Source organism: Eleutherodactylus coqui, chromosome 1 (genome assembly GCF_035609145.1).
Source record: "Eleutherodactylus coqui strain aEleCoq1 chromosome 1, aEleCoq1.hap1, whole genome shotgun sequence".
In the NCBI taxonomy this organism is placed as follows: domain Eukaryota; kingdom Metazoa; phylum Chordata; class Amphibia; order Anura; family Eleutherodactylidae; genus Eleutherodactylus; species Eleutherodactylus coqui.
In genome coordinates, this window is record NC_089837.1 from 54,139,215 (window position 1) to 54,159,832 (window position 20,618).

Genomic DNA, 20,618 nt, shown 5'->3' on the forward strand with positions numbered 1-20,618 from the left:
CCACAGCGCTGCCCCCCCCCCCCCTACCCCACAGTGAAGACAAGATTAAATAGAGCAGCGGTCGCGCACACACGGCGCCACTCCATTCATTATCAGTGGGACTGCCTGAGATAGCCAGGCACTTGTACTCTGTTATGTTTTGTCAGGGCCTTTTGAAATGAATATGGTACAGTGCCGTGCATGTGAGACTGCTGCTCCATTTAGTCTGATGTCCCTGCGGGTGGGTAGTGATGAGAGGAGGGGGACATGGGATCCCCGTTCTCTGGATCGGTGGGGGCTCACCGCTGAGGATAGGTGATGAGTTTTAATTTTTGTGCAAACTCTTTTAACTAGTAATCTCTTACAAAAGAAAAAAGCAGGAGAGGCACAGAGTTTGTCTCTCCTGCCAAATAGAAGGTCAACTTATATTCTTGGTCCGTGGAGCAACTCAATAGCAACAACTGGGTGAAGCTCGCGCATCTGGAGAACATAATTCTACTTCATTATTTGGTTGCTAGTGAAAAAGAAGCACGAGATCGAAAGAAGGACAAGCAGAATATAAAGAGGAAAAAGGAGTCGGACCTCCCGGCAGCCATCCTCCAGACAACCGGCGGGGTGTCCGAGCTGACCAAGAAGAGAAGCAAGTTAGTTCTGCCTTCACCCCAGGTGTGTAGTTCACTAAAGATGTAATGACCCCCATACCTGTTCAGTCTGCAGGGGTTTGCAGTATATAAGGGTGTATACTCTTGGGGCAGACTATTTGCTGAAACTTCTGAAAATCTGTTCATTTGAATGGAGTGGATTTGGTGACAAACACATGGATTTCTGTGAAGTCTGTGCATAAAAAGGTCATTCTTGCAAATCTTTGCATCGATCTGCTGTGTATGACATAGGGCTTATCCACACGGCGTATTGTCACCACGTATTATGCACCCTTATTTCCCATGCTTAACACGCGGTGAATGAAGGCAATTTTTCCACACCTGTGCTTAAAACGCGGGAGAAATACATCGCAATGTGATTACATTTTCCTTATACAGGGTTTCTCCATAAGAGGGCAGTGTACGCTCAGGACATCTGCATTGGAACTCAAAGAAACTCCTTTTAAAGGGCTTTTTTAGCACTAAAAGTGCATTTAGACTGAAAGATGATCGTTCAAACTACAGTTTGAGTGACTGTCTTGAGCGATCGTCTCTGCATAATTCTTAAGTAGCTAATTAGCTATTAAAGAGTTATGCAGGCGGAGTGGGTCACCGCTGATAACTCAGAGAAGAGCAGCTGTTTTGTATATGCAAACAGCTGCTTTGTTTTTGCGGTGTCCCGCTGAGCTGATGGCTCTGACAAACAGCCAGAGCAATGACAGCTCCTTTGTTCTCGGAGCTGTCAGCTAGTATCCTGCTGAGAAGTCCCAGCAAGATACCAGCTGGAGGTATGCTATCAGCGCCGCCCGCTGAGAAAATCATCGTGCAGCACTGATAAGTCATCACTGATTTTTAGCTTGCTAGAAATGAGCGATGAACGAATAGTGCACAATGGCAGGGCGTTTAGACGCAACAATTATCACTCAAAAGATGGTTTTTGAGCAATAATCGTTGTCAAAATGGGCCTTAAGATCTTGATGACTGATTATCCTCAGGTAAGGATAATCAATATTAGATTAATGGAGTCCATTGCCCAGGAGCCCTGCCGATTAGCTGCTTTTTAGAAGCCATAACACTTAAGTAAGCACTGTGATCTCATCTCAGGCCTGTGATATCGCGCTCATTCATCACACATCTTAAGAGCAACACAGTCCCATTCAAGTGAATGGGATTGAGCTGCTATACCAGGTACAACCACTGAAATGTGTGGCGCTCTGCCTGGTTTGCACTGAGTGGCAGCGTTGCTCACCTGGGCGCCACGGCCACTTTAGATAACTGATTGGCAGGATCCCGAGTTGTAAACCCTCACCAATCTGATATTGATTACCTTTCCTGAGGATCTTATCACCATCTTGGTTCTTGAAAACCTCTTTAATGGAGGTGTGATTTGGTATATGGACATTTCCTTGATGTGATAAATCCATTAAAGCCCACTTTTATTAATCTGCCGTTTTTCCATTTAGATTTCTGATGCAGAGTTAGAAGAAGTGGTAAAGATCGGACAAGCCAGTGAGATTGCCCGGCAGACGGCTGAGGAATCTGGAATCACAAATTCTGCATCCAGCACCTTATTATCTGAATATAATGTTGCTAATAACAGCATCGCCCTTCGAACGCCAAAAACACCGGCGGCCCAGGACCGCATTCTGCAGGTACGGAAGTTTCAGTCATATTGCTGTATGTTAGATAGTAATAAGAACTCCAATAATACATCTCCTTGCAGTATGCTGCATCACAGGGATGTGTTAAAATTGTGACTATAGCCTTTCTACATTCAGATGCTCTATTGCTGTATACAGATATATCTATAATACACAGAAATCAGACCGGGTACAGTAAAGTGGAAACAGCATTAGATTATATAATGAATGCTAATTGCTCTATGCATGCCACCACCACTAGGAGCTGCTAACGTCTTGGGACGACAAGGTTGTACATTGCAAGGTCCTGCGTACTGGCTTGGTATTTGTAGTTGGACAACTGCTAGGGGGCTTCAGGTTGGAGACCACTGATGTAGATAGGCATGAAATTCTTTTTTTTAACTTAATGTTTTGTGTATTTTCAGGAAGCGCAGAATCTGATGGCACTTACAAATGTGGATACCCCTTTGAAGGGTGGGCTCAACACCCCTCTGCACGAGAGTGACTTCTCTGGTGTTACACCACAGAGACAAGTGGTTCAGACTCCTAATACTGTGCTGTCCACACCTTTCAGGTAAAGCAGATTATCACCATTACCTGCATGCAGTAAAGTGGGGTGTGGCTGGACTCCCCGGAGGGACACGGCTGAGGCATGCTTTTCTGTATAGTAGGAACAGATGACGCATGTACCTGTGAGATCCGTGGAGGGATCAGGCCTGCACTAAGCATGCCCCGATAGATGCCTATTAGAGATGAGCGAGTATACTCGCTAAGGCTAACTACTCGAGCGAGTAGTGCATTAGCCGAGTATCCTCCCGCTCGTCTGTAAAGATTCAGCTGCCGACGCGGGTGACAGGTGAGTTGCGGCGGGGAGCGGGGGGAGAGAGGAGAGAGGGAGAGAGAGATCTCCCCTCCGTTCCTCCCCGCTCTACCCCGCCGGCCCCCGAATCTTTAGAGACGAGCGGGAGGATACTCGGCTATGGCACTACTCGCTCGAGTAGTTAGCCTTAGCGAGTATACTCGCTCATCTCTAATGCCTATGTGTATCTATATATATGAAAAAAAGGTTTTGTACCGTGTTAGCCAGTAAAGTGTGATTGTTCTCACATATATACAGATGCAGAGGGAAGGGGGACACCCCTCTTGATCTAAATAAATGTTCACACACAGAAATTTGAGATTTAAAAAAAACACAAGACAGTCTGAGAGATAAACACTAAATCAGTCCACTGAGCTGAGGAATGCAACAGTTCTATGATGTCTCTTATCTCTAATGCTCACATAAGAAGATAGAAGAAGATTAGGGATGAGCGAGTATACTCTCTAAAGCACTACTCGCTCGAATAATGTGCTTTAGGCGAGTATCTCCCTGCTCGTCCCTGAATATTCGGGGGAGAGCGGGGGGATCTCTCTTTCCCGCCCGCTCTCCCCTGCTCCCCGCCGCAACTCACCTGTCAGCTGCTGCGGCTCCCGAATCTTCAGGGATGAGCAGGGAGATACTTGGCTAAAGCACATTACTCGAGCGAGTAGTGCTTTAGCGAGTATACTCGCTCATCCCTAAAGAAGATGGAAATACTACCTCAGTAGCACCACCTGTTGGATGGAAACATTCTTACAATCAATTTCTGAATTTTTATGAGAAAAACAAAAAATGATTGGGAAGAGGACACCCGTCTTGACCTCCTTCAGACTTTTCATATTTCCCACTTATGCAGGAATCCCGGGCTGAGGTTCATTCCATTCTTAAAGGTGTCAAACATGGCCGTCAATTTATACTCCCAAATTCTATCACACTTTATGTATAGTCACGATTAGTTGGCCTGCAGAAGTATGTCAGTACATAGTAAAAAATAAATTAAACGTTAAAGTCCCTTTTGTGGGACAAAAAAAAAAAAAAAGTTTAAAAAATAGGCAAATATTTTACTACAAAAAAGGCCTCATTCACTCAAGTTGATGCAAAAATAAAGTTTTACTTATCTGGCATACCAGAGGAAAAATGTGTCTGGTAATTTTAGAGGACTGATTGCCCACCCAAACGCGTCTGTTTAGGTAAATACTGGCATTCTCTGTGATGTAAGGTTTCTTGAGCATATTTTCTTATAATTCTGCGCTGTGCCTTTCCTCTGTTATTCCTAGACATTAAATAAATTTTCTAAGTTATTTTACTTGTGTAGTTCTCCCCCAACCCACCCCCTCCCCCCCACTGCATCAATACTTAGAGATCCAAAAACCCCTTTAATGAACAAATTGTCAACTGGGTGTTATAATTTCCCTTGACAAAGGGGTGTGATTCTATAGTCCAGTGTGAGACAATGTGAGGGTGCGCCAGGACTCTTGCCCTCCGAGTGGTAACACGTTGTCAATTTACTCATTCATTTCCAGGAGGAATAACAAAGGACTGGCACCGCAGCGCTATAAGAATAGATGCTGCAGAATTGTTATAACAGAGGTTTCTATTAAAATACACTTGTTAGGAGAGGCGACCGGTTCTCTTAAAGCCCGGAAATGTAGTCCGGTGTTCACTGCCAATTCTGTTTCAGAGGTTCCTGTGTGATGAGCCATTCTAGTCTGGAGGGGTCGCTACTAGAGATGAGCGAACGTGCTCGGCCCCGCCCCTTTTTTGCCCGAATACCGCGATTTTCGAGTACTTCCGTACTCGGGCGAAAAAATTCGGGGGGCGCCGTGGCGGCGCGGGGGGTTGCAGCAGGGAGTGGGGGGGGAGAGGGAGAGAGAGAGGGCTCCCCCCCCTGTTCCCCGCTGCTACCCCCGCACCGCCGCGCCTCTCCCCGCCCCCCGAATCTTTACGCGCGAGTACTGAAGTACTCGAAAATGGCGGTACTCGGGTGCGTAAGTACTCATTACGAGTACGTTCGCTCATCTCTAGTCGCTACCGTCAGCCACACTTGTCCAGTTGCAGGGGACTTTAGTTGACAGTGAGTTAAGGAACTGAAAGGTGTTGGCATTCCTATTGACCATTTTACCCTTTGACGCTTTAGAACACCATCCCAAAGTTCAGAAGGCCTGACCCCGCGAGGTGGCATGACCCCAAAGCCAGTTATTGGAGCCACACCAGGGAGGACTCCGCTGCGTGACAAGCTCAACATCAATCCAGAAGATGGATCGGTGGATTACAACGACCCTGCGTATATGAAGCATCTGGTAAGTAACATAGAAGGTAAATACTTAAGGGACTTTCGGGTTGGACACATTTCCTTGTGATCAGATACTTCATTTCTCCCCCCCCCCTTTAGGCCGTGCACAACATGGTTTAAATCATACCGTTAGTCTGTCGGTTATATTGCATTGGTATCTCATATCTTAGGTGCTTACATAATGCAATACCTGATATACCAACACATTGTCTCCATTGGGTCTATTTGACCATGTCTCTAGGGTGATGCAGATAGGCCGGCAGAGGGAGCTGCCTGCTTCTGTCGCGCTCTTTAGATCACGTTAAGTTGCTATAAATGGAGGGACCGCTGGTCTGGATGTAGCGGAGTGTTGGCTGTATGTTAGAGCCGGCAGTTGATGTCACGGTCACAACTCCTGCGCCATCCAGTGGGCGTACCATTATGCCCTGTTGCCGTTAGATCACGTCAATTAGGATGTTAATGGTACAACCACTTGTGGAAAGGGGTTAAAGGGATTCTGTCACCAGGTTCATGAAGTTTGACTCAGAGCTGAGCTGCGTTGGATTCACCCCCCACTTCCTCCGCAGCATGCAGAGTGATGGCTGTCTCCCTATATACACAAGAGGAGAGTGCTGTCAGTCTGCATGATGGTGGGGTGGGAGAGGTTGGCCCAGCCTGCTTTCGGGACTTGGAACTCAGTTCTAAGTCCGACTTCAGGAACCTAGTGACAGAATCCCTTTGGTTTGAATACTGGAATAAAGTCTGGATTTTAGTATTTGGGTGAGGAATCCTAAGAGGTGAATCAAAATTGGAGTTTGATTCCTTCACCTTTCCTATATCGGGTCTGGGCTCACTAAGGTTTCAGGAAGGGACCTAATAAATGTAAAGACCAGCTGACTAAGGACAGGGTACAAGGCCACATAAATATAACTCTTCATCTCTGTTACACACAGGATAGGGAGTCTCGGGAACAGCTACGTCTTGGACTAATGTCTCTGCCAACTCCAAAAAACGACTTTGAGATCGTCTTACCTGAAAATGCTGAGCGAGAACTTGAGGAACGAGACCAAGAAGACTCCTTCATAGAGGATGCAGCAGATGTGGAGACGCGCAAACAGGTATTTATCCATATGTGTGTCACCAATGCCTCGACTATATATCGACACTCTTTTTTGACCCTTTCCCGACCTCCTCTGTACATGTACGGCAGATGTCGGCTGTCATTGTACACAGAGGGCTCAGGAGCCCAGACTGCTGCATACACCTAGGTGTCTGTGATGGCTAAGGGCATTGTTACACGGGCTGATCATCTTTCAGATTCTCACTGGATTGCGGAAATCTGAGCGATAATCATTCATTGCCGGCAGCGACTGAACGACGGACAATAATTTGTTCGTCTTTCATTTTCTGCAGGCATGAAAATCAAACGATGATCAGGCTGTGAGTGGTCATAAATATTTCTGACCCTACATTCACTGAGCGATCCTCACTCCTGTGTGAAAGGACCCTTTTTGAATGTCACTGTCTGTCCTGACAGCAACATTTTAAATGGCTCGACAGAAGGAGGGGGGTATCCCTGTGTCACCTGAACAGCCCACCGTGACAAGATTACAGGGTGCCGTTCCCTTGCAGCCAATGTCCCAGGCCCATAGGCCTTCCATAGATGGCTTCCTATTAAGCCCTGGCTATATTATATTACAGTCCAATTTTATTAATATATAACATTATTTATCCCGCACATTGAATGCCATCAGAAAAAAATATGCAATGCTAGAATAGTTTGGGTTTTTTTTTGGCACCCCCCCCCCCATCTCTAAGAAATACTGAATAAAAAGCTATAAAAAAAAGTCCTATGTACCCCACAATGGTACCAATAGAAACTACATCTAGCCACGCCAAAAAACAAGCCCTCATGTAGTTCCATCAATGGTAAAATACAGTCATGTGGATCAAAAAATGCTGACGGAAAGCAATTTTTTTTTCTTTGTAAAGTAAGGAGTGTTGTGCGCGTGTTTTTTTTTTTTTTTTTTTTTTTCCCATTTGTCAATAGTTTAACGTTAAACTACATAAATTTGTTCTCTTGTCTGTCATTGGGTAATAGAAAATTTTGGGTATACCTACTGCCACTAGGAGGCGGGCACTAAGCAAGAGAAGTGGTGTCTTTTCCCACCAGCTATACTGCAGGCACTGAGCTAAATCTGTTTTTAGCTTAGTGTCTGTAGGAAGCAGATCTCCCGCTCTTATCTGCTTTTTTTTTTTTTTTTTCATTTTAATTTACTGCTCCACTGTCTGAAGCGATTCCTTTCAGTGTTAAGTAAACTTTCTTTTTTTTTCTCCTCGTTACACATGATTCTACTACTGAATTCTTTGTATTTCAGACAGCTAGAGACGCACAACGGGCGAAGGAACTGAAGCAAAGACATAAAGCTGTGCAAAGAGATTTACCGAGACCCACTGAAGTAAGTGTGTGTTATAAAAAATCCAACGTGACTGATTTATATTTTTGGACAATTGTTGGTTATCATTTTGCACAATCAAAATTGTACTTTTTGAGGCCCGTTAAATGGGCCAGTGATCATCCATTTACATTGTAGTTTAACAAACGTTGTTACGGACGGATTATCTGCATGTGTAAATGAACGATTTACGTTCATCGGTCAGTCGTTGGCTCGCATTTAGATCGGACGATTATTGTTAACTTTCGCTCATTTGAATGATAATTGTTCCATTTAAACGCACCTTTTAGGCTTCTTCTGTTGTGCAAACAACACAACTGCTGTAGGATAGTACTCAATAATTTGATAAATTCCTTAAAGGAGTAGTCTAGGACTTTGCTACCCTCAGGATAGGTCATTGATAGTTGATGGTTGGGAGCCCCATCTATCAGCTGGCTGTCATTGTGAACAGAGCTGGAAGCAGACAGCTCTGCCCTTAGTGCGGTTTGGTACTGCATGCACCACTCCCATTGAATTCGGCTACTGGACTACAGATATAGCTGTCTGCCTCCAGTTGTGGCCGTAATGACAGCAGGCTCAGCAAACAGCTGATAGGGATCCCAAGCAGTGCACGCTTGCTGATCAGTTTTGTGTTAAGCATAAAACATCAATAATAAAGTCCTGGAGATCTTCTAGTTTTGTACCAACATTTCCCTAAATTAGCCATTTATGTAAATTTACCTGTAGGCTTCATGTCTAAGGGGTTATTTGGGAAATGCCTGATCAGTTTAGTTCAGCGGTGCCGCACCCGCACTTCCAGCTTGTCTCCAACAGTGGGAAGCCGTTTTGTTGTTTCTTACATCACAGGAGGCAATAACTATGCCAATACCCTTTGTGTCGCATCGGCCGTGACAAAGAAGGGGGCAGACTTGGTTATTAAAGTGGGCTAAACAGCCAGCTCCCTGCGATGCAGCATCGGGAACTTGGAAGGAGCTCTGTACTTTGAGACTCAGTGCCGATACCGTGTGACCGGCGCTGGATCTGATTAGTATTTCTCCTCTATGGCTAACCCCTTTAATGTAGCGGGGCAGGACGCTGCCTGTAATACTGGGTCAGGATTTCATTGTGTGTATAGATGTTACTGACTTATCTGTCGGTTTGCAGGTCAACGAGACAATCCTGAGGCCTGTGAACGTAGAGCCGCCTCTTACAGACTTGCAAAAAAGCGAAGAAATCATCAAGAAGGAAATGATCACGATGCTGCACTTCGACTCCATGCATCATCCATGCGGAGATTATTTAGGGAGTAAGAAAGCGAAACTTCCCAGCTCTGTAACCACCAGCGCAGAACACGTGGCGTATCTGGAGCACAATCCATACGATAAGTTCACGGAAGATGAACTGAGGCATGTGAGTAGCTATGTAATAGGGGCTGGGGGTGAGCTGCTCCCCAAAGCCTGCTGGAGTCTGTCAGGGAAGTTGGTAACAAGTGTTCATTTTTCCTGCAGCGCCAACACAGGCGAAGTTAGGTATTACACAGTTCTCATTGCATTCAGCTAGCGGTCTGTGTAGCGCATCGTCATGTTGTGTCCTTCAGGATGAGTGACGGGTTTTGTCACTTTGTTTCTCAAGACATGACAGATTCCCTTTAACTGCTTCATATGATTTCCTTGATGTCTACATGTACAGATGACTGATGGTAGCTGCTCATTTGGTCACTGCTACAAGTGATCTGTATACACAGACATGCTGATTGCGTATTCTCTGCATGATTATAAGCCCCAGCTGCCACAGGCAGCCCCTCTGACATCATTACTGATTTCCTGGGGTTCGTTATCAATCACCCAATTACAGAAGCAATGCATTTGCCATTAGCATGTTAATTTATATAGCGTGGGTGGAATGGGGTTAATGTTGAGGGGATTTTTCTGTAATCTGTATTAATTAGCTTTATGGTTTCTTTGTCATCTCCTTCATGTTTAGGCAGAAGATCTCCTGCAGCAAGAGATGGAGGTGGTGAAGCAAGGTATGGGCCATGGAGACCTGTCCCTGGATGCCTACAACCAGGTGTGGGAGGAGTGCTACAGTCAGGTGCTTTACCTGCCCGGACAAGGACGATACACCCGAGCGAACCTGGCCAGTAAGAAGGACAGGATAGAGTCTCTGGAGAAGAGGCTGGAGGTGAGTGCACGTCTTACCTCTGTATGGTGAGTATGTGCAAACTACCCAGCATCGGTTAGTTCTGCAAAGTAACGCAGGACGACTGCAGGCGTTGAAATGCCCGACAGCTGCCTCATCCACAATCTCTCCAGTGCATTTATGCAGAAGGATCACCTGTTAGTGAATGGAGGCAGAGCGGGCTGGAGATCGCCCCGACCCGCCTGCCTTCATCCACAGGAAACAGGTAGTCACTCTTCTATGAACGATGGAGCAGCGGACCAACAACGATTTTATAGTATGCATGAAAAGTCTGATTTTGTGGCTCATCGGTCTTTCACTGCGTCCGTTCACACGGCACAAATATTGTTCAAAGTGCTCGATCTAACGAGTGACTTGCAGGGTAATCGTGCCATGTAGAAGGGGCTTTAATAGCAGAGTTATGGCTATACGATTGCCAGAGTACCACAGTCACAACTCATTCTTAATATTTCACAACGTTATGGGTGACTTTGCCTGCTACAGCGAAATATTGCTTTTTGTTTAGTCATAATATATAATTTTACCGCAGTTCTCATGCAACCAATTGTCTCCCCAGTCGAAGGCTGTACTTACACCTTCACTGTCGGCTGTAGGATCGTTTGTCGGACATACACATGAATGCCCGGCTCGGTTCAGCCAAACATTCATTTGTTTAGGGAGGGTATCTGCAGTCAGCCAGCTCTGGGGGCGGCCTATTTCGTAGGGACACAAGGATGGGGTGTTGAAACACAAGGATGGGGTGTTGAAATTCAGAGTTCCCTGATCCTTCTTTCCCCCACTAGCATTTGTCAGGGGGAGAGTTGAGCCGCCCACGTACACAGTGTCATCTGGCTCTGCTATTATCAGTAGGATTAAGCAACTAAAGCCTGATATATAGGAGGACCTCAAGTGTTCAGTACTATTAGATAGAAATGTGTATACCATGGAGTCATTTTTAAAGTACAGTTTCACCACTAGATGGCAGTAATGTTCTTCACTACTGCAGTCATTTTAAGACTTTTTCGTGATTTCTGTGCTCGATTTTATGTTGTCTTTATGTTGAGTTACTTAATGCCTTTTGTTTAAAATATGGACAGTTTACGTATTAAATGATCATGCGCCTTTTAAAGGGGTTCTCTGGATTTGGCAAAAAAATTTTGTATGGTAGGGAATAAGGCCTCTCATGTTGCCTCTCAGGTACATCGCAGTGGTCTCTGTCACTGCTGCTCTGATCCTCGAAGAAGCTCCAACCGCGGGCGTTTTACAGCTTTTCTTTTTTGTTTTATTTTTTTTGCTATACTACTTTTATTTATTTTTTAAATTATTTTCTGCTGCCGTTTTCTGAAAGCCATAATTGTTTTATTTTTGCGTCAACATAGTTGTATGTGGCCCCCTTGATTTGCTTTTTACCTTTTTTTTTTCTTGGACGAGGATGACCAAAAAAGCACAGTTCTCGCATTTTTTTTTTTTGTATATGACGTTCAGTGTGCGGGGTAAATAATGTGTTACTTTGATAGATCAGACTTTTATGGACGCAGCGATACTTAATATGCTTTTTTGTTTACATTTTTTTATTATAAATATGGCAAAGGGCTGTTTTTAAACTTTTACCTTTTTAATTTTTGTAATTAATAAGACTTAAAATCGAATATCGATCGGGGCATTGAAATGCTGCTGTCAGAATTGGCAACATTTAAAGGGTTAACAGCTCCGTTCAGCGGCGCTGCTTACCAGAGCTGTTGTAGGCAGGCACCGGCTGTAAGAAACAGCTGGCACCTGCGTTTTATGTAGCGGTATCACCCCTCGGTCTCCCTTAATACATACCCCGAAGCTGCAGGACGTAACTGTACATCTTGTGGCCTTAAGGGGTTAAACGTCTCCTACATGTTGTGTATACAAGTCTTGTAGCCCCATGTGTCTGCAGTGCAGACCACAAACTCTGTGTGGTCTGTTGAAGTGCATAGTGCCCTGTCTGCCAGTAGTCTGTGTGGCATGCTTGGACTTCTAGTAGTCGAGTCCCTACTGGACAGCATAGGCCTTCTCCGGCTGCGGTCTTATGGAAGACTATTGTGACGATGTAACGTTCTGTTTGTGGGGTTTTTTTCAGATAAACCGAGGTCACATGACCGCAGAAGCCAAAAGGGCGGCAAAGATGGAGAAGAAGTTGAAGATTCTGCTGGGCGGTTACCAGTCCCGAGCAATGGGGCTTATTAAGCAGCTAAATGAAATATGGGATCAGTATGAACAGGCCAACCTGGAGCTGAAGACATTCGAGGAGCTGAAGAACCACGAGGACATGGCCATTCCCAGGAGGATAGCGGTAAACACTCTCTAAATCTTTCTGACGTCATTTACCATTTTCTTTTCGGGCAAACACCCAATGTGTAAAATCAGATGGTTTTAATGGGACCTTTTAATGGTCACCTCACTCCATTTGGCCCAATGTCCACGGGCGGATTTGATTTGCGGAAAACTGCAGGTGACATCCCTAAATCAAGCCGCCCATAGGGAAGCATTGGGCGTCCGCACTTCATTTAACACCTGTGGATTTGTTTTTATTTGATTTATGGATAATAAAACGCAGCTTGCTCAATTTTTTACGCGGATCACGCGCGGATGTGCTCCATTTATCTCTATGGAAGCTTACGATTCGCAGTGCATTTGCAAATACATTTGCAGATGCACTGCGGATTTGAAGGTTAAAATCAATTGGGGAAGTGGGGTTGCGGATTTTTGTGCATCCGTGCGGGAAATAAACGCACTCTGCGATCTCCCGCAAACAATACAAATCCGATGCACTAAAAAAACGTGAGTGCCCTAGACATGAGGCCACTGTGTTGTACATACATGACATTACTTATCCTGTACTGATCCTGAGTTACATCCTGTATTATACTCCAGAGCTGCACTCACTATTCTGCTAGTGGAGTCACTATGTACATACATTACTTATCCTGTACTGATCCTGAGTTACATCCTGTATTATACACCAGAGCTGCACTCACTATTCTGCTGGTGGAGTCACTATGCACATACATTACTTATCCTGTACTGATCCTGAGGTACATCCTGTATTATACCCCAGAGCTGCACTCAGTATTCTGCTGGTGAAGTCACTGTGTACATACATTACTTATCCTGTACTGATCCTGAGTTACATCCTGTATTATACTCCAGAGCTGCACTCACTATTCTGCTGGTGAAGTCACTATGTACATACATTACTCATCTTGTACTGATCCTGAGTTACATCCTGTATTATACTGCAGAGCTGCACTCACTATTCTACTAGTGGAGTCACTGTGTACATACATTACTTGTCCTGTACTGATCCTGAGTTACATCCTGTATTATACTCCAGAGCTGCACTCACTATTCTGCTGGTGGAGTCACTGTGTACATACATTACTTATCCTGTACTGATCCTGAGTTACATCCTGTATTATACTCCAGAGCTGCACTCACTATTCTGCTGGTGGAGTCACTGTGTACATACATTACTTATCCTGTACTGACCCTGAGTTACATCCTGTATTATACTCCAGAGCTGCACTCACTATTCTGCTGGTGGAGTCACTGTGTACATACATTACTTATCCTGTACTGACCCTGAGTTACATCCTGTATTATACTCCAGAGCTGCACTCACTATTCTGCTGGTGGAGTCACTGTGTACATACATTACTTATCCGGTACTGATCCTGAGTTACATCCAGTATAATACTCCAGAGCTGCACTCACTATTCTGCTGGTGGAGTCACTGTGTACATACCTGACCTGGCCTGTACTGATCCTGAGTTACATCCTGTATTATGTTCCAAAGCTGCACTCACTATTCTGCTGGTGGAGTCACTGTGTACATACATTACTTATCCTGTACTGACCCTGAGTTACATCCTGTATTATACTCCAGAGCTGCACTCACTATTCTGCTGGTGGAGTCACTGTGTACATACATTACTTATCCGGTACTGATCCTGAGTTACATCCAGTATAATACTCCAGAGCTGCACTCACTATTCTGCTGGTGGAGTCACTGTGTACATACCTGACCTGGCCTGTACTGATCCTGAGTTACATCCTGTATTATGTTCCAAAGCTGCACTCACTATTCTGCTGGTGGAGTCACTGTGTACATACATTACTTATCCTGTACTGACCCTGAGTTACATCCTGTATTATACTCCAGAGCTGCACTTACTATTCAGCTGGTGGAGTCACTGTGTACATACATTACTCATCTTGTACTGATCCTGAGTTACATCCTGTATTATACCCCAGAGCTGCACTCACTATTCTGCTGCTGTAGTCACTGTGTACATACATTACTTATCCTGTACTGATCCTGAGTTACATCCTGTATTATACTCCAGAGCTGCACTCACTATTCTGCTGGTGGAGTCACTGTGTACATACATTACTTATCCTGTACTGACCCTGAGTTACATCCTGTATTATACTCCAGAGCTGCACTCACTATTCTGCTGGTGGAGTCACTGTGTACATACATTACTTATCCTGTACTGACCCTGAGTTACATCCTGTATTATACTCCAGAGCTGCACTCACTATTCTGCTGGTGGAGTCACTGTGTACATACATTACTTATCCTGTACTGATCCTGAGTTACATCCAGTATTATACTCCAGAGCTGCTCTCACTATTCTGCTGGTGGAGTCACTGTGTACATACCTGACCTGGCCTGTACTGATCCTGAGTTACATCCTGTATTATGTTCCAAAGCTGCACTCACTATTCTGCTGGTGGAGTCACTGTGTACATACATTACTTGTCCTGTACTGATCCTGAGTTACATCCTGTATTATACTCCAGAGCTGCACTCACTATTCTGCTGGTGGTGTCACTGTGTACATACATTACTTATCCTGTACTGATCCTGAGTTACATCCTGTATTATACTCCAGAGCTGCACTCACTATTCTGCTGGTGGAGTCACTGTGTACATACATTACTTATCCTGTACTGACCCTGAGTTACATCCTGTATTATACTCCAGAGCTGCACTCACTATTCTGCTGGTGGAGTCACTGTGTACATACATTACTTATCCTGTACTGATCCTGAGTTACATCCAGTATTATACTCCAGAGCTGCACTCACTATTCTGCTGGTGGAGTCACTGTGTACATACCTGACCTGGCCTGTACTGATCCTGAGTTACATCCTGTATTATGTTCCAAAGCTGCACTCACTATTCTGCTGGTGGAGTCACTGTGTACATACATTACTTGTCCTGTACTGATCCTGAGTTACATCCTGTATTATACTCCAGAGCTGCACTCACTATTCTGCTGGTGGAGTCACTGTGTACATACCTGACCTGGCCTGTACTGATCCTGAGTTACATCCTGTATTATGTTCCAGAGCTGCACTCACTATTCTGCTGGTGGAGTCACTGTGTACATACATTACTTATCCTGTACTGACCCTGAGTTACATCCTGTATTATACTCCAGAGCTGCACTCACTATTCTGCTGGTGGAGTCACTGTGTACATACATTACTTATCCGGTACTGATCCTGAGTTACATCCAGTATAATACTCCAGAGCTGCACTCACTATTCTGCTGGTGGAGTCACTGTGTACATACCTGACCTGGCCTGTACTGATCCTGAGTTACATCCTTTATTATGTTCCAAAGCTGCACTCACTATTCTGCTGGTTGAGTCACTGTGTACATACATTACTTATCCTGTACTGACCCTGAGTTACATCCTGTATTATACTCCAGAGCTGCACTTACTATTCAGCTGGTGGAGTCACTGTGTACATACATTACTCATCTTGTACTGATCCTGAGTTACATCCTGTATTATACCCCAGAGCTGCACTCACTATTCTGCTGCTGTAGTCACTGTGTACATACATTACTTATCCTGTACTGATCCTGAGTTACATCCTGTATTATATACCAGAGCTGCAGTCACTATTCTGCTGGTGGAGTCACTGTGTACATACACTACCTATCCTGTACTGATCCTGAGTTATATCCTGTATTATACTCCAGAGCTGCACTCACTATTCTGCTGGTGGAGTCACTGTGTACATACACTACTTATCCTGTACTGATCCTGAGTTACATCCTGTATTATATACCAGAGCTGCAGTCACTATTCTGCTGGTGGAGTCACTGTGTACATACATTACTTATCCTGTACTGATCCTGAGTTACATCCTGTATTATACTCCAGAGCTGCACTCACTATTCTGCTGGTGGAGTCACTGTGTACATACATTACTTATCCTGTACTGATCCTGAGTTACATCCTGTATTATATACCAGAGCTGCAGTCACTATTCTGCTGGTGGAGTCACTGTGTACATACATTACTTATCCTGTACTGATCCTGAGTTACATCCTGTATTATACTCCAGAGCTGCACTCACTATTCTGCTGGTGGAGTCACTGTGTACATACATTACTTATCCTGTACTGTTCCTGAGTTAAATCTTGTATTATACCCCAGAGCTGCACTCACTATTCTGCTGGTGGAGTCACTATGTACATACATTACTTATCCTGTACTGATCCCGGGGAGGTGTCTCTCTAACATATAGAGTTCACTATGAGCGATCGGAGTATGTACATCTATGTGGCTTCCGGTGCCGTGTACATGGCGGCGTACACATCTGTCTAGCTATTAGACTTGGACGCGCTTCCTCTCTCCTCCGCCCAGCAGTTTATCTATCATACTTCAGCTGTTCTGCCGGCGGAGTGCTGGCAGCCATTATCAGCTAATCACTCCAACATCCCCATCATCCTGGCTCCTGACAGCCATCACTAAGCATTCATCCCAGCCGTGATCACGCTGCCCAGTAATCGCCGGCGCGGCCTACACAAGGCTTTCTTATAAAGCTGTTTGGCACGGTCTGCTTTCCCGCTGTCTGCACTTCACCCGCTTCTTAACAGCAAATAATGAGTAACATCTTTCTGACAGTTCTGCTTCTAGGGGCTTGGAGGAAAACAAAATGTGTCTTCAGGGGTTCTCCAGGGAGTCCACGAATGGGACTGCAAGGGATGTCCTGGGCAATCAGCGGTTATGTTAGATGGTCCCCATCCAACTGAATGAGCGAGTCTGCCATAGTGTGGGAGACTCTTCACACTCTGCTTAATGGAGCAGGTTTGGAGCAGGCGTTCCCTCTGATTGTTTATGGACTAGGGTCATATACTGGACTTGTCGTTTACAACGGGGAGCTGATAAATCCTTGACTGCAAAAATTTGACATAGAACGATACAATTTCACAATTCTTCTACATGGTTCCCTCAGATATTAATGCACTTCTGACTGCAGTGTTGTAACTTCTTCAACCCATCCAGATAGACTTCCTTTGGTTGGGCAGCAAACTAAAGCATCAGACAATGCAAGTGCATTAGAAATGAAGGCAGATTTGGTTCTCAAGATGTTTCTCCAAATTAGACAACAGATGATGGTCCAAGGGGGCCATATCTGGTGAATGTGGAGGATGATCCAGCACCTCGAAACCCATGTGAGCCACTTTGCTCTGGGCGATGGCCGCTGTGTGGGACGAGGCATTGTCATGCAAGAACATGACCTCTTGGGTCAACTTTCCGCAACTTTTAGACTTCACTTCTGGATAAATTGGAGACATTGTTGTGTAGTACACACCTGTGTGATAGTAGACCCCTTTGGATGATATTCCACAAGCAGCATCCTATCTTTATCCCAAAAGACAGACACCGTCACTTTGAATGAGAACTTCTGCACTTAGAACTTCTTTGGACGCGAGAAACCATTGTTTCTGTGTTTTGACTCAGGATCATATATACAACCCCAAGTCTCTTCCATTTCAACAGGATAGACAAGAAAGCATCAGCATCCTGCCGAAAACGCTGCAGATTCCCCCAGAAGGCTTGCACTTGGGCGCACTTTTGATGTGCTGAAAAACCTTTTGGCACTTCCTTCTCTTCAGAGCATCGTGAATTATGGACCCAGCAATTTCTCTGGAAATGTTCAGAGCCTCGGCCATCATCTTAGCAGAAATGTTATTTTCCCAGAATCACATAATGGATGGCGTCTATGGTTTCTGGAATGGTCACCAATGGGGGTCTTCTACAACAATCTTCGTCGTCGGTGTTGAAATGGCTGTTTTTTAATTTGACAACCTGATTTTTCACTGTGGAGTATGAAGGGCACTTGTCACCTGATGTTTGTACCAAGTCACTGGGACAGTCTTTGGCCAATATCCCTTTCAGAAACGGGACGTCATGGCTGCTCTGCTCTCCTTTAGCAGTGAATCCTGCTGCAGACTCCGCCATGTTGTCTTCAGGCCTGCATAACATAAGAATGGCGCATGAGATCAAGCCAAAGTTTGCTCACAGATTATTGCAAAGATTGAGCCTTCAAATATTAAAGGGGTTGTCCCGTGAAAGCAAGTGGGGTTATACACTTCTGTATGGCCATATTAATGCACTTTGTAATATACATCGTGCATTAAATATGAGCCATACAGAAGTTATTCACTTACCCCCTCCGGTGCTAGCGTCCCCGTCTCCATGGCGCCGACCAAAGCCGCCTCCTCCTTCCATTAGACGCGCTTGCGCAGTCTCCTCTTCTGTTGAATGGGGCCGCTCCGGCGTGCTAATTACTGTGTGTGTGTATGTATATATATATATATATATATATATATATATAATGTTCTACAACTATCTGATACACTATACAGGGGTTCATGAAGACTGACACTTCATGCATTTGCCTCAAACCAAAGTCTGTTACTGTAAAATACACCAAACTTACTAACATCCATCGCCTGAGTCCACCGGTATAATCTGATCCTATGATGAGATGCAGGACTCGGATGACAATCACTGTGCTTCTGTATTGTTCCCCAGGTCCTGCCATCAAGAATCATCACTGTCTCCTCCGCAGTATGCAAATTGCTGGTGAACCGTTCAATTGGTAGTTCATTTCTTGAACTCATACGGACTCCACCCCTCCTTCCTTCGCTAAACACGCCTGTACTAATGTTGATTGACGTCTCCTACTCTGAGCCGGAGACACCGTGCGTTCTGTACAAACTGCGCCGCACTTGGAGATCTGTGTATGTGCAGTGACATAGTCTTGTCCGCTCATTAACTGTTGCAAACTGGCAGCCTTGTAGGAATCTTGCAGGGGATGCTGGTTGTAAATGTCCTCGGACTGCAGGAGGGGTCCTATTGTCTGGTGCCCCCCTATATTTCTATACACTTGCTGGCTCCTAAGGGTGCTGCTCCGGTGGTCAAAGATGGCGCTTCTGTTGCTAACTGATGCAAACTACAAGGATTTGTCCTGGAACCAGAGCGTCGCTCTAATTTCCTCCTTTCATCATTGGATGGCTGATCTCCTGTTGCTTATGCCCCTTTTACCCGGGATGAGAATCTCATGATTCTTATTGGCCCGAGTGAATGAGCGTGTGCCGTCCCCGCCAGCTTGTGCAGCGTTTACTAATCGATCAGTGCTTTACATTCACAATCCAATGCTGACTTTTATGCCGCTGAAACTGAACCAGAAGCGCATGATTGTCGTTCGTCGTTGGCTCGCGGTTAGTATGAACGATTATTGTTCACTTTCGCTCATTTGAGCGATTTTCGGTGTAAACGCAGCACTACAGAGCAGTGGGGGAGGGCTCCTGCGTCAGCCAGCTGCTTTACAGAACACGGTTTGGGAGGGGGCGAATCGCTGACCACTGAAAATGCTGCGGCTGTATATTTCCCATACAATGTACGTGTGACATTCACTGTGTTTTTTGTTTTTTTTCCTCCCCCAGTCTCTCAAGGAAGATGTGCAGCGACAGGAGGAAAGGGAGCGCGAGCTTCAGCAACGGTTTGCAGAACTACTTCTAGAGAAGGAAGGCTCAGTACCCAAATACTAAAACCACGTGAACGTCTCCAGCCCTCTGCATGCGCTCGTCCCGCCACCTGTGATCAGTACAGATCTGCCGTGTCCTTCTGTCGTGAGCCGAGCTTTATATCCCCGTATCTCTATAGATCAAGTGAGACGCATCCGGTTGGTTTACAGACTTTCACTGCAACGATGAGAACAGTGCTGGATATTTTTATTTTGTGATACAGAGAGTAACCCCATCCCCACCCCCATCATACATCCATCTCGCAATGTCAGGTGAAGCTTCGTCAATGGGGAGACTTACTTTTACGAGTTGTACATTTCTTGTTTTTTTTTTTACCAGTCTAGGTGAACCATTCATTACATTGGATGTAGGCAGCAGCAGCGTTGTGTCATTGCATCAGCAGTTTTCATTGCCTGCAGATTGATGTACAGTAAATATTGCTGTTCAGTAATTGACAACGTTGTGTGCTTCCCATACAAGATGCTTGTGAAGTGTAATAAAAAACTTTTAAATGATGGCTGTTCAAAGGAAACTTACTTGCACCACTGTTGGGGGGGGGGGGGGGAGAGAGAGGTTCCGAATATTATGGTCCTGTGAAAACTATAATTGAATCAGTATTGAGGCTTTCTGTACATGTAGCATAATGGGTAATGGCCCTTTTACACAGGCCGCCAGCCGTTTAAACAACTGCACGAGTGCTGACGTCACCGCTAAACAGACTTGCCGCTAGAATGTGGGCTTC

The 20,618-nt window shown here is 45.1% G+C and overlaps 1 protein-coding gene across 1 annotated transcript in view; it reads left to right on the forward strand.

Moving 5' to 3' along the window:
• CDC5L (cell division cycle 5 like) overlaps positions 1–20,391 on the forward strand; it is a 29,848-nt gene extending 9,457 nt beyond the window's left edge. The window contains exons 7-16 of the mRNA XM_066596218.1: positions 498–645; positions 2,084–2,272; positions 2,686–2,834; positions 5,257–5,419; positions 6,345–6,509; positions 7,770–7,850; positions 8,991–9,236; positions 9,810–10,007; positions 12,112–12,324; positions 19,796–20,391. Of these exons, the coding sequence (XP_066452315.1) occupies positions 498–645; positions 2,084–2,272; positions 2,686–2,834; positions 5,257–5,419; positions 6,345–6,509; positions 7,770–7,850; positions 8,991–9,236; positions 9,810–10,007; positions 12,112–12,324; positions 19,796–19,900 (1,657 nt within the window). The 3' untranslated portion in view covers positions 19,901–20,391. The remainder of the gene's footprint in view (positions 1–497; positions 646–2,083; positions 2,273–2,685; positions 2,835–5,256; positions 5,420–6,344; positions 6,510–7,769; positions 7,851–8,990; positions 9,237–9,809; positions 10,008–12,111; positions 12,325–19,795) is intronic.
• Positions 20,392–20,618: the final 227 nt, after the last annotated feature.